This window comes from Dreissena polymorpha, chromosome 7 (assembly GCF_020536995.1).
Source record: "Dreissena polymorpha isolate Duluth1 chromosome 7, UMN_Dpol_1.0, whole genome shotgun sequence".
Lineage (NCBI taxonomy): Eukaryota > Metazoa > Mollusca > Bivalvia > Myida > Dreissenidae > Dreissena > Dreissena polymorpha.
Genome location: NC_068361.1, coordinates 15,782,839 through 15,798,416, shown reverse-complemented (window position 1 = coordinate 15,798,416; position 15,578 = coordinate 15,782,839). Strand labels below are relative to the sequence as shown.

At 34.3% G+C, this 15,578-nt stretch overlaps 1 protein-coding gene across 3 annotated transcripts in view; it reads right to left on the bottom strand.

Moving 5' to 3' along the window:
• Positions 1-14,247, bottom strand: part of LOC127840079 (choline transporter-like protein 2) — a 78,805-nt gene extending 64,558 nt beyond the window's left edge. Inside the window, exon 1 of one of the 3 annotated variants that reach the window (XM_052368474.1) lies at positions 13,933-14,247. In XM_052368474.1, the coding sequence (XP_052224434.1) occupies positions 13,933-13,981 (49 nt within the window). In that variant the 5' untranslated portion in view covers positions 13,982-14,247. Of the gene's footprint in view, positions 1-4,245; positions 5,743-8,652; positions 8,747-13,932 lie in introns of those variants that run through there. The other 2 variants (XM_052368475.1, XM_052368472.1) reach the window with 2 other exon arrangements.
• Between the last annotated feature and the right edge of the window lie 1,331 nt (positions 14,248-15,578).

Genomic DNA, 15,578 nt, shown 5'->3' with positions numbered 1-15,578 from the left:
TTTTGTTTCAGCATCAAAAAGTGAGTTTTTTGGTTTTAAACTCTTTGTTATGGGCATGTTTTCAGACTTGAAGAGTTAAAATATTTAGTACATAATCTTAATGAACTATGGCAAGAAAAACTGGATTTCAACCACATTGGCAATTATATTCTTCAACATCATATAAAAAATTATTACTAAAAATACCGGTTATTCATTAAGTTGATAAAATATAATACAAATAATAAATTTGATATGAAATAAGACATGTGTCCATACTGGCAGAGATGCCCCCACAATCCACTTAAGACTCAAAAATTCCATTTTTAACCTCTAAATTCGACCTTGAAACTTGAGGAAAGCAGATGGATTGTTCAAAGCCACACATTGTCTAATGATGGTTGACATCAGAGCCACTAGTAATTTCAAAATTCATAGCTAATTTGTAAAGTTACACAACAATTTTCCGGAATATGTATGGTCATAACTGACCTTTGACCTCTGAGCATGATTCTGATCTTGGATTGCAACCTTGTCCAAAGAGCCTGGGTCATATGCTTTACACTTCCTCATAGAATATGTCACCTCTTTCAAATAATTTGAAAATCCATCAATTCTGGAAAATTTTGCTCAGGACTAAGTGTTTGTAGTTCATTTCTTAAATTTACCTATATGACCTTGAAAAAACACTTTTTAAACATTATTCTCTATACAAAATGTTACAGGTTGATTTCTTATAGTTGACCTTGGACCTTGAATATTGACCTTAAAACAAGATGTGATTGTGAAACACAATGTCCCCCTATATGATGTTTGACCTTGAAGGATGACCTTGACCTTGACCCTTCACCACTCAAAATGTGCAGCTCCATGAGATACACATGCATGTCAAATATAAAAATGCTAGCTTCAATATTGCAGAAGTTACATTACATGAGCAATTTTGACCCATATATTTGACCTAGAAGGATGACCTTGACCTTGACCTTTCACCACTCAAAATGTGCAGCTCCATGAGATACACATGCATGCCAAATATTAAGTTGCTATTTTCAATATTGCAAAAATATTCATAAAATAAGCGATTTGGGTCACATGTATTTGACAGTGCTCCAGCTAGGCCTAAATCGAAGGGCGCCGCGCCTTGCCCTCCCGAACCTCCGCCCTGCCCCCCCGAACCCCCGCCCTGCCCCCCCCCCCCCCCCCTCCAAAAAAAAAAAAAATTTTTTTTTTTTTTTTTTTTTACATATGATAATTCATAAATCTCTTATTTCATTTTAATTATTTTAATCCTCATTGTAGACATTATATTTGAATGGATTAATAATAATGGGAATAATACAATTATTTATAACATATAAATTAACATGCAATAGGAAGCATTCCAGAAACACCCGCGCGCTCGAAAGTGCCCTTTTCACAAAATACTGCGCGTCAAAGTGCCCTATTGACAATATACTGCGCGTCGAAAGTGCCCTTTTGACAAAAAAGACCCCTGCCCTTTTCAAATCCTAGCTGGAGCACTGATTTGACCTCTGACCATGAAGGATGACCTTGACCTTTCACCACTCAAAATGTGCAGCTCCATAAGTTACACATGGATGCCAAATATCAAGTTGCTATCTTCAATATTGCAAAAGTATTCATAAAATGAGCGATTTGGGCCACATATATTTGACCTCTGACCTTGAAGGATGACCTTGACCTTGACCTTTAACCACTCAAAATGTGCAGCTCCATGAGATACACATGCATGCCAAATATCAAGTTGCTATATTCAATATAGCAAAAGTTATTGCAAAATGTTAAAGTTGGCGCAAACCAACCAACAGACCAACCAACCAACAGACCAACCAACCAACAGACAGGGCAAAAACAATATGTCCCCACTACTATAGTGGGGGACATAAAAATGATGGGCAAAGTTATGCTCTTTTGATGAAATGGTTCAGACAATTTTGGGCCCTAAACCTTAAATTGTGGCTTTGCCCTTAGACTTACAGGTCAGGTCTTGGGCTTCAAAATATGATCACTCATGTCAGCGATTGTTTTAATTTGCCCAATTGGGAAAAATTGAGTCGTGAAACCTCAAATTGGGAAAAATTGAGTCGTGAAACCTCAAATGGGAAAAATTGAGTCGGGAAACCTCAAATTGGGAAAAATTGAGTCGTGAAACCTCAAATCGGGAAAAGTCGCGTCGTGGAGTCTTCACATTGGGAAATTGGTGTATAAGATTTTTTGCTCCCAAATACTTTAAAATTGATAACATAGTGTTGTCAAGTTGTGAATATTATATTTACTGAGCTGCATAGGGAAACAAACTAAATGTTGCATTTTCTTTATAAAAAACAAAAACAAAAAAAACTTCAATCTGGAATTTTTTCACAGCAATTGGGAAATTTGTAGTTTCCAATTGGGAAAGTGCCATTTACTGGTTCTTTATAAAGAAGAAGAAAAATCGCTGCAATTGTTCATCACTTCTGCCTATTGTTTAGAAATTCTATCCATGCTTTACAAAGAAAGTTATGCTACTGACAAAGAGTTCTTGCTTGATCTTTAACATTTTACTTTTGACCAGGAATTCTGACCTTGACCTTAGCCTGGTTCTTGCAAATAATTCTATGACTCAAGATGTTTATCACTGACCAGACAAATTAATTGAAAATACAGTTAAGTAAAGAAATGAGCTTTCGTTAATGCCTGATCACCCCGAACCCCCAACCCCCACCACCCAAACTATGTCCCAAGTTCCTGCAATAGAGTTTCAATTAAGTAACAATGAATCCATTCTACGTCCAGACTACGATCTTTCCGCCTAAGACTCAAAAAAGGCTCAGGGAGTACCTTAATCCCTTATTCTCATAGTATCTGCCCTCCTCATAGTATCGGCCCATTAACGAAAAACCGTTAAAAATGCTGGACTGAGTATGGTCAATGAAAGTGAAATTTCATATAAAAATGCTCTATAACTTCAGTCTCTAAATACAGATAAAAAGTCACCAGAATGCAGGATTTTAAGTTTCATTTTCAAATTTTTCTAGGTGGAGGGCCTCCAAACCCCCCGATTGCAGGAGGGGGACAGCCTCTCTGTTGCTCAATAACAATCGGTGATGGGAAAATGTGCAACCCCCCTTTACAAAACCCAGTGGCTACAGGGCCAGTATTTTTAATAAAATGTAAAAATATTTAAAGAACAACATAAGCAAGAGTTTCGTTCTTCCATAAAGATACTATTTTAAGAAGAAGCACATGCGCAAAGTAACAAGGGCCGATATTATGAGACCCATTGGACATGATACAGATTACTACAGGGAGCCAAGTCTTAAAATTGCCAGTATTTTGTCAAAGCATTGCCGACTTTAATGCAGTTTTCGTTATTATGTCCAAGAATACACATTTAACTGAAGATTGACATATAAAGCATGCGTGTTTTGCATTTGTTCACTTCCAAAATGTGTATGTATTCATTAAGAGGGCCGATACTAAGAATAGACAAGCTATGGACTACAGTAGCGCCAATGCTAATTGCGTTCCTTAAATGTGTATAAGCTCAATCGATGTTAATTCTTATGATGTCAGATACAAAAGAGCATTATCAATAAAACAACTTAAAAGACAAGGATTTCAACGAATACCATTCCAAAATTCAAATATCTGAGTATATTTCCAATTATTACCGCGTCCCTCTCGTATTATCAATGGAGTACCTGAACAAAGCGAAGTAACTATGCTTCGACAGAAATCAGGAATGACAACTCTTGATACAGCACTCAAAAGGTCCGAACATATCTGGCTTCGTAGATAATAGAAATATACTTTTTAAACTGGAAATTGATTCTTAATGAAAAAGATGCCTTTAATGCTTAACTCAGTGCACAACTGATACTGTATTTACCTTGCAACGACTATGAACATCATAAGTCCGGCAAGATATCGCTATAGCATTTACGTGTAGAGTCTTCAAGGCTCTGTGAGCCACTTTTTACTATGAAATATTCTTCGACAAATGATCTGTTAACAAATATACGTAAATGCAAATATCTTATTCAGAATTCGACACCATATACAAATACACAAAAGAAGCACAATCTTCTTACGTTGTCTCTCAGATTTTTTTTGCACAAATAGTACTCGTAATTTATCGCTACCCGAGTCTGTGTGAATTCTGCCCACAATAGAGTCAATAGCTAACAGACCGCCATTTACCTCTAATTATGTGGACAACTCATGTTAAAATACGACAAAACTGCGCTTGATATCACGTACCATACTCTTCTGGCATATCCTTAGGCAAGTCGACCAACCCCTCCCCCGACCTGGGGTTTTCATCCCGTGGGCTGTCCGCACCCTTGCTGTTCAGGGGGTGAAACTCCTCCACCTCCACCGCCTCCTCACTAGTGGCCGACGGGTTACTCTGTCGGCGTCGGCCCATGATTCAAAGCGCAGACTTTGTTTTGTTTTCAGCGTTTTCGCGATCTTGCATACACCAGGGACTGACGTTTTCGTCAAAGTTTCAAAAGTTGTACGTGCAGTTTTATAGCAGCCTGCGTTTTCGCGATCTTTCATACACCAGGCTCTAACTTTGGTAGTCTCAGCTCTAACAGTTTGTACGTTTAGTTTGGTAATTATATATTAAATTGTTGCGTTAAAAATGCTCGTTCTCGAAGTTACGGTTCTGTAATCTTCATACATCTCTAACTGAATGTCGTTAAAGTTTGTGTTATCTGCTGTAATGTAATAATCTCACTTTTAATATTATATGATAAAATTTAAATTTACACTACATGCGTTTTCGCGAGAGTTGCACAGTTCAAAGTTTCCACGTCGCTTTGGCCAATCCGAAAATATTGCACTCAGACGGACTATATGTTTGGTAATGTACAAAACGTCCGGTTTTAGTCGTCGTGATGAGCACTCTCCACTTTGATTTCAACGGTTAACTGTTTTACATAAGCGTTCCCAGACAGAACTTTTAACATCCAAATAAGAACAGTTATTACACTGTATTCACGTAACTGAACATGCACTTTATGTTCCGGTCAAATCAACATCTATTGTTTCGAAAGCAATACATGTGCTTATACTTGTTTATTACGTTTCACCCTTCAGGACATTAAATTGTCATACGGACGACTGCTTTATCACAAACTTCAGTCACCTCAAACGCCCAGTCACTGATCTGTGTAGCTACGTTGTGATTTTTATTAGTCATATAGACACCGTAAAAACTTCATATCACTCCTTAAAAAATTAGTTGCACTAATCCAACTTCGAGCTACTTTGATGTACGTATATAAAAGCTCAATTTCAAAGCATTCAATAAGAACAGTCTAAAACATACAACTTACGTACGACTGTCGCATGTACAATTGCACACCGCATAAATGATTACAGTATATATCCCATATACATACAGTATGTACCTATTTGTCTGCGATTTGTTGATAAGTCATACACGTATGATAGTAATTGATGTTAGCATCTCCAAATTGTTAAGTCATGTCAACACTGAATACACTTGGCACATTTAACATCAATCACTCCATTCACAATCACAGTACATACATGTATATTTCACGATCAAACATACCGCTGTAGGCACGATATAATACCGCGCGCTTGAGTAATTTCCTGTTCACTAGTTTACCGCATCCAAAATATGCCAACACTATTTAAGAGGTTGATGCCCATTTACTACGCGAGGTATTCAATACACTTGTAAACCGTGTAACCATGATCATCTGCATACAATGAGCGCTGTCCAGTGTAAAACCAGTTATTTTGAGTTTTATTTTTAAAACGAAAGGTAAATAGACTATGGAATTCCCGAAGTCTATTTTTAGTTAAATTAACATAATTATGTACTGTAGATCGTCTTGTAGAGTCTTTTATCTATATACTCGAAAATGAAAATTTATGGCGCTCTTTTCGATGAAGTAAAATCTAACGAAACAGTTTAGTGGCATGAATTTGCTTCTCTATATTTCCGTGTGTTTTTTTACTACAAACGCAAGAATGTTCAAGTATAAACAGACTCGTAGTGTAAAATTAAGATTACGCGGTCGGAACTTGATTTATAACAATACTATAAAGAACGATTTTAAATAACAGCCATCGTGGTGTCGTTCTTGTTTTAACTTCATTAGTCCAAAAGCAGCATACATTTAAATATGGTTCCATTACAAAATTAATTAAGTACTTGTAAACGCGTAGTAGACTTACACCATATTTGACATAATAATAATTATTTACACGAATAGATTACGGCGTTTTTATTTGAAGTTTTATGTGGATACATATATCTAAATCCAAAGAATATTTACTGTTTATACAAGAGTATACAGTTTAAGCTAAAGGAATTTAAAGAGACTTGTCATATGGTTATACTTAACATGTTGTTTTTTGTTTTCACTATCTCGGCGGACCCTATTTCTGTGTGCAAACCCAGACTTGTTTTGGTATTTTAGGTTGAAATTTCATTTTTGCTGCATTCGATCATATGTGCTAAATTTACTGAAACATTTAAATTATGATTTTTTTTTATTATGGAATAAATACTTAGAAAACTTCTGTCATTCATAACAGAATGTTTTCACACTGCTCACCAAGCTAAGATTTTATATTTACAAAAATGTCCGGCTGAAGAAATCATTGTTAAGAAGTGATAGTTACATATACCGGTACATTATTATTCTTATAGTAAATAAGAACTGTTTCTCTTCCTTAAGACTATGACTACAAAATAAAAGCTTAGCATCTGTTATTTCGTTTCAAAAACAAGGGAAATCACTTGTGTGTATCACTGCTAAAGAAGAAAATATCCGGTTCATTCCCTTAGATTTCAATTAGAAAGAGATTGACCGGCCATTGTGTTTTTATATTAAAATTTAAAAATTAATATTCAAGCATATCTAACCATACACATACACATAGACTCGATAAAATAGCATAGGTTGATCTTTGAGATACCGCAACAAGGAAGATGTGACGTCACAAATATCGACGGATATTTTAAATGGGATTAGAGTGTCGGGATTTGCACAAATCAGACCACTTGAACACACTGATAAGAATTTTTGATTTATAAAATATCTTATTTGTATCTTAGAAGCTTTCTTCAAATTGATTGTTTTATTTGCTCACAATTCAAGAGGATTGTTTTCGAAACATTAAGAAGGACAAGGTTCATCCATACACGTGCATTTATAAAAACCTGTAATACAAATAGGTAAAGATAAAAAAACGCCCGACCAATTCATATTAGTCCTCTTAATTCATATGAAAACCTAACTAAAATGACAAAAAATACTACACCCCTTACTGAAGATATTCGTAAAATTTCTTTAGATGCTTATTTGTGAGCACTTTCCCTGTTTTGAGTGTTTTCTGAGTTTGCAGTACAGTAATGGTGCCAGATGTAGGTATAGAAACGCTCGGACTAGTTCAGCATCAGTCTAACAATTCAACAAGTATTGAAGTGTATTTGAAACTGCAGTTTTATTTCTAACGATATTGTGAACGAGCTCGCACTAACTGTATAAGAAGTCGCAACATCATCAATTGGACATTTAAGTTAAGAACTATATTATATCATACACCCCAATATCAAAGACCCAAACACAATAGTTAACATAAATATATTTTTCTCTATTTTAAACCACAAAACGCGCGAATATAACCGCCACAAGATTCATTTTAATTTATCAAAGGGAAAAATATACATAGATTTCCATAAAGAGATATTGAATGCCAATGCCATTATTAAAATAACGAAGATGCAAAATACATGTATTATGACAGGTTATGTGCCATAAATATACCTAGGATATAATTACAAACCATAAATATTATATAGTAGGTCAAATATAGTATGGAAATGGAATAATTTCGTCCAGGTAGCAAAGAACTCGAACGAAAATGGCTCTGTCCGCCATTTTGTTTGATAAGAAGTTTTAAATTTACTACATACAGAGAAATCGTATAGTTAAAGTACATAAAACGATGCACTTTCGAAATAAGCAACGCCAATTACAGCAATGAAACTATATGAAACATGATCAGCAAAATGTTTCTTAATTTTAATTTTGAAATGTTGATATTTAAGACTCTACATGCAGTGGATATTAATTGATGCTCTTTCTATGTGTGGAAACCTGCCGTACCAAAGATATGCACGATGATAACAAACACATGTTTGTGGTTTTATCCCTTTATCACTAAATTTTGCTACCAATACATTTAAAATACGGCAATAAAAATACTAATAAGTGCTACCATGCATGTTCCAAAAAAGTGTTCAATGTAAAGAAACCAATCGAACTGAATTATTCTACAGACAAGAAAAATAGTTATTTAGCCACTTTCATTTTTTCAAATTGTAAATTATACGAAGAAATTAGTTAACTTAGCCATATCCTAACGTAGTATGAAATAAAGTTTACATTAGTTATGCGAGTACATTTAACCTGAAATTGTATACATATCATTTAAGAACAATTGATAACACGCCCGATGTGTTCCGATAACACATTCGATTTGCGATGAAATGATTGTAATATTATTTAATGCAGAAGATAAACGCAAAATTTAAATATTCACAGTGATCCGTAAATGAATACCGCTGTACATTGTATATATTATCATGATAACGCAGATTTAAAAAGCACAGAGTACCTTTTTCATGTTTTCCAGCCATAACTCCAAATTGCGACACCAAACTATGTCTAGAAACGACTTAACGTCTTTCAAACGTAAGAGCTTTGTCTACCTGTTCGACAAATTAATAATCAATATGCATTATTGATTGTTTTGCACATTTGTGACAACTGCACCGAATTTTTATGATGATCATATGCTGGACGCTAACAACAAGGCATTAAATCAACCCCGCAACAAGTGTAAAAATGATTTATTACCCGCAAACAATGTTGCACATTACTAGGCACATTGACACGTTAACATTAATTATTTCGTAATTAGGTTAATGTCTATTACGTCTAACTATTTAGTAGTAATATCAAATCAAATAATGTTGGCCGATCTGGGCAATTTGAGTAGTATTAATGGTATGTATGCATTAAAACTGTATACAAATACGATCGATTTGCTTACATATTAAATATTTTCTCTTCTATTCCTCTGTTGGATTCATTTTTATCATAATTGCTGTGGTAGCTTTATTCTGAATAGCAAGTTCAAATACGAAGTTCAGGCGTTGATAACTCAATTATATTAAGCCTAAAAGCATTAATAGTGCTCGGGGTCCTAGTTTAACATTGTTTGAGGAAATGTCATATGATATAAAGAATGTTACTATGTCTGGGTGCAACAAATTAATTGTTATAAAAAAACAAATACTAGTAAATAAGTATTAAACAACATAGAAAGCCTTAGTTCCAGAAAGGGTTGGCCTAATGGTCGTAAAATACAACCCACTCACAACATTCCAAGGAAGTTGGACTTGTAGGTATTATACAATTGTCAAGCCATCATATACAATATAAGGATATATGATGGACTTACGTCACTTTAACTGTTCTTTTATATGTGAGGGAAATCCATAAATCCTGTATCTATGTGGCTGGTTTTCAAATAAAAAAATCCCAGGACAGATTGTTGTGTCGCATGCAGAATACACGATAGAAAGACAGCGATCGTAAGGAAAGAATCATTTACGACACTTTTATAGGTGGGTTAAGTTCACATACCATAATTGTTTGCATCATTACACGCACAGGCATTGATACCGTTATCTCGGTGGTCGCTATAAACAAATGATAAACAAAGACCGCGAGACATTTACGGTGTAACATGTATATGGGTATTGCAAGTGTTCTGTTTTGAAAATTGTATGCATCTCTTATCAAATAATGTATGTCATGTAGAGAATTGTACATATTTACAATACAGCTCCATACCAGCCCTCTGTCTGGTAGATAATAAATGAATTACATACGAAAACAATAGTATTGACAGCACCAAAAACAACACTAATAATAACAGTATTACTAACGATAATAATTATAAAAGTAATAATTATAATAATGGCCTGTGATTTATACCAGTTTATTATCGTATACTGTACTTAAACACAAACAGAATACGATTTCTCAAGAATGTTTATTGATGCGCAAGTCATTCATTCATTTGTTCGTTCGCTCGTGCTTTCGTTCCTTCATTCTTTCATTCTTTCTCTCTTTTTTGTCTTTTTTTGTCTGAGTTTCTTTCTTCCTTTCTCTAAATTCAATACAATTCATTAATTAATTCATTCATTCATTCATTCATATTTATCATAGATTTTAAGCAAAAAAAAAGACTATTTAAAAGGAAAATGACACTTTCGTAACACAAATACATGTATATTTAAAAAATGTGTGTATTACATTCAAGCGAGCAAATAACACACCTGAGTAGCAAAAATTTTGTTTTAATCAATATTCATGGATAATCATTAATCATAAATTAAAAAGGTAAAAGTTTAAAACAAATTCCAAAATTGAAAATATGCCTGTCGCTAACATAATTATTCCATATACACATATGCATAAAGTGACACTTGAACTGTGCCACCGAGAGCAGGAGAGGTGACACTTGAACTGTGCCACCGAGAGCAGGAGAGGTGACACTTGAACTGTGCCACCGAGAGCAGGAGAGGTGACACTTGAACTGTGCCACCGAGAGCAGGAGAGGAACCTTGTTCTACAATGTGGTTCTACATTTATGGCAAGGAACCGATTGCCAAACAACGAGTCAAACAATGTGGTTCTACATTTATGGCAAGGAACCGATTGCCAAACAACGAGTCAAACAATGTGGTTCTACATTTATGGCAAGGAACCGATTGCCAAACAACGAGTCAAACACAAATGTAGTCTTCAAGACACATTCCTACACACTTAACAAACACACAAAAAACGAACAAAACTGTGGTAACCGTATTGAATGGTCAATGCAAAGCGCTATGGGTTTAAACCGGTTTTTAAAGAGCTCTACACCTCACACCTGGTCAGAGTTATCCATTTAACAATAGCTGTAGATGATGTAACCTCATAGCATCGCGATTTACATAGAATAGCAATAAAATATCTTCCCATCATTTACGAATTTCCATTCAACTACTGAATTGCTATACAGAGACCAGACCACCACAACCATAACTGTCTGAGGTAAGATGCCATGAAACCAAAACGCGTATCAAGTACAGCTCATTTTTATTTAAAAAAAAGGCTTGATTGTATCATAGAGTTTAGTATTTAAAGGGGCCTTTTCACAGAGTTTGGCATGTATTGAAGTCTGTCATTAAAAATGCTTTATATTGATATATTGCATCCAAAAAGCGCAAGTAAAATAAAAACAAGAATAAAATTAAAGAAAGAAAAAAAGTAACCCTCAACTGGGCTCGAACCACTGACCCCTGAAGTAATAGTATATCGATTAGACCACTTGGCCATCCGTGCTCATACAATGATAGATGCATTTTATACTTTATATAAGCAATACCGTAGTATCAGAAAATATAACGACAGTTTCAATCGTTTCGCGTTGCAACGCTTTATAATTAACAGGTTTTTCAAACGTCATAAGATGCATAAAATAGACATTTATAGCATGGTAAATGTTCAGTATCACTGTTTCCTCATAAATATCATAACAACAAGGAAAAGTTGCGAATCTGAAACTTTTTTTTTTCATTTTGTCAATTTACCAAAACGTGATCGGGCCCTTTTAAGATCATCTTTCTGCTGTTCAGGAAGAAGTCGGGATAAAACAAGCTGGAAATGAGAAAAACGTGAGGTGTCAATGTAACCGCGATACGTTTTGTTACTAAAGGTCGTGGGTTCGTTTCCCGATGAATGTCAGCTCTTAATTCAATATTTATTTTGATAATTATTTTAATAATACTAACCTGTATTGTAAAACAAACCAAATGTATTTTTTTACTAACGACGTTGTATGTTTTGCTTTACGAAAAATTTGAAAATCTGTGTACATGTCTCTTTAAAATAGTTTTAGTGTCCATTCAGTATTGTGATGTATAGAATATCTATAATATTCCTAGAATACCGGTTAAATAATCTCTTGGAAGACTGTTTTAAGTTAAAACACAATTGTAGGAAGGGAAACCGATAATGGGGTCAAGTATAACAGAAGAGTGTTTAAACGTCTAAACATGTATAAATTGTATTTAAATAATAAAGTTGTGAATTTTGCGTATGTACTCGTAATCGTTATATGTCTGCTGCCTAGATGTATAATCATCGTCATCGTCGTCGTCGTCGACGTCGTCATCATCATCATCATCATCATCATCATCATCATCATCATCATCATCATCATCATCATCATCATCATCATCATCATCATCATCATCATCATCATCATCATCATCATCATCATCATATCATCATCGTCAACATCATCATCATCGTCATCAACATCGTCGTCGTCGTCGTCGTCGCCGTCATCATCATAATCCTCATCCTCATCATCGTCATCGTCATCAACAACATCGTCGGCATCGTCGTCGTCGTCATCTCGATCATTACCATGATTACTATTATCAACATTATTAGTATTATCATCATTGTTATTATCATTATTATGATTAAATCGCTGATGTTGATTTTTGTTAATCATTAATCCTTCTTGTGTAATTGGAGCGTATTCACATAACTACTTAATTATTTATTATTTAACAAAGTTACTGGTTCAAAACTTTCTTTCCAGGCAATATATTCTCGTGAAAACCTCTTAGTTACTGACTCTCTACTGGAGATTTTTCACATAACAACCACTTACCTACATCATTTACTATGATTTATCGTATATACTAATGTAAGTTTGAGGTTGGTGTAATTCTCTTATAAAATAAGCTAACATGTCATTAAAAAACTGTATTGTTTTGTAACCTGTGAAAACGAATTAAGTACAAATTATATACTTCATTTTAAATAAAATTTGCCAGTGCACTGTAAAAAGGGAGTTAATGCATGTGCGTAAAGTGTCGTCCCTGATTAGCCTGTGCAGTCCGCACATGCTAATCAGGGACGAAACTTTCCGCCTAAACTGGATTTTTGCAAAGAAGATACTTTCTGTTAACAAACAATACCATAAAAGTGGAACGTGTCGTCCCTGACTAGCCTTTGCGGACTGCACAGGCTAATCTGGGACGACACTTTACGCACATGCATTAAACCCCCTTTTTTCACAGAGCACGGCCCAATTAATTTATTTTCCGCACTTGATCGTATTCATGTACAAAACAGTTTTCAATAAAACACACTGAATTTGTATTCATGTTCATTGATGCATTTCAATATTGTTTTAATATTGCAGCGTTTATATTTTTCACTAAATCTATTCAATAAAAAAGTTGATTAACAATATAATATTTTAAAGCATCAATGAAATAGAAAAACTGCATCTTTGGGGTCTTTTTGTGGATAGAGATCACGGAAAACAATCAACAAGTGATGCATTAAAGCAAATAATTAAAAACTACAATGAAATGTTGAGGATTAAATTGATTATAAAAATATATGTGTGATAGTATATATTAAATATCTAGCCATTTAAATGCTGTATAGGGTCATACATTTTCTTGAGAGAGTTGAAAAGCGTATCGATACAAACCATTTTTTAAAAGCAAAATCAACGCTAAATTATAATTTCGTTTTTTAGAAAACAAAAGAAAACACAAAAAAACATGTATTATATCGACAACATGTTAAACGAAAAACACTGTTTGATATTGATTATTTATATTTGGCATTTAATTAATTATATGTCTAGCATTTTTCATTCATACATTTAGTAGAAGTTTGATTTCTTTGCGTTCACATTACTTATACAATATAAGATAACATCATACATGTATATTGTTATATTTTCCTTATGTGTATTTGGGTACGATGTTAAACAAAACGCATTCAACAAATATTCAATAATGATTACCTGTCTTTTCATTCATCGGAAAATTCTCATCAGCCACTTTCTTCCCCATTTGGTGATTTTTGTTATTTCGACAGGCCACTAAATTACTAACAAATCCAAACCGAAATGAATCAAACCCTACTTAACTTTCGTTAAAAAAACGTGTATACTAAGTAATGCCGAGCTTTAGTAATGCATTCTTTTATCTAAAGCAATTTAGTTTTACGAATTTGGTCTAGTTTACATCCTGGTCGTTTCGTGATGATAACGTACTTTGCAACCCACTTGTTTTAATGTATGAAGTGTCATAAAACCCTCACGGCAATAGATTAGTCCTGATATGAGGTACAGAGCATTTGGAATGCGATGACATAATTCATGTGAACTCAGTAAAACTTTGGTAACCTCCCTTGATACAATCCGTATTGCTATTATAAGGGACATAATTGCGTAGAGATATAGAATATAACTGAGTATAACTATGACGTACCCTTTATGTCTAAAGTATATATATGCCAAGAGCTAAAAAAAGATATAATCGCGGTGACAAAATTGTCACCGGGGTCACAATTATGTCACTGGGGTAATAAATTTATCACTGCGGTGATATATTTGTAACTGCGGTGATACTTTGTCTGACCCAAAGAGTTTGATAAGAGCTAAATCAAACTGACCAATGAGATAACGTATGCAAAACGGCAAATCGGCGAATATTTATAATGCATATTCAAGTATTATCATGTTTTAAAATATCCGTAGAACTTAAACAATACATCAACCTATTTAAATATCAGATTATTATCGTATTTTTACTAGGACAATCGCCAATGAATTTATGAATTTTTGTCGGCGTCTTTTTGATTGCAGTCGGGGGTTCGAGTCTTATCAGGACGCTTTGTAGTTTTATTAAAATTAAATAACTTGTTATTTGGCGGCATGTGGCTTCAGAACAAAGGGCCAACGGGTGTAATAAAGCATTCATATTACACCAAAAACATATGAAAAAACATTTAAATAAACTTATCAACTATCCTTATTCATCCGTATTGATTTTATTTAAAACTATTGTTAAATATTTAATTATTTTGTCGAAAAAATCTCGGTTTGTTACGGGGAAAATGACTGGTTGATAACTGACCCAAACAAATAAATGTAACAGCAGGCATAAATATATACCAACAATAAAAATTTGTCACCGCTGTGACGAAATTTTTACCGCAGTAACAAAATAAATATCACCGCGGTGACAAATTTGTTACCGCAGAGACAAATTGTCACCGCGGTAACAATTTAGTCACAGCGGTGATATCTATTTTTAGCTGTTGGCGTATTTGTACTTTTGACACAAATGGTACGGCATACATAACTGAGAGACAATCGTATAAAAATCCGACGTTTCAAATTTTTACGGATTTCCTAATGCGTTGTGTTTGCATGTGTCTGTATATATGTGGATGAATTAATCCGCAAGGAACCGCACAACATTGCCCGCTGTTTTTAAAGGCGTTATGTGTCCGAATATCATATAAATCCAACTCATCTAAAACAGCTGGCTGTCAGTAGCACCACTTAGAAAGGAAAATTGGCGCTATCACTAATGCTCGATTGGCCATAGTCGGCTCGGGTGCTACTTAAATGTACCCCGGGTACTTTTAAGTATAATTAAA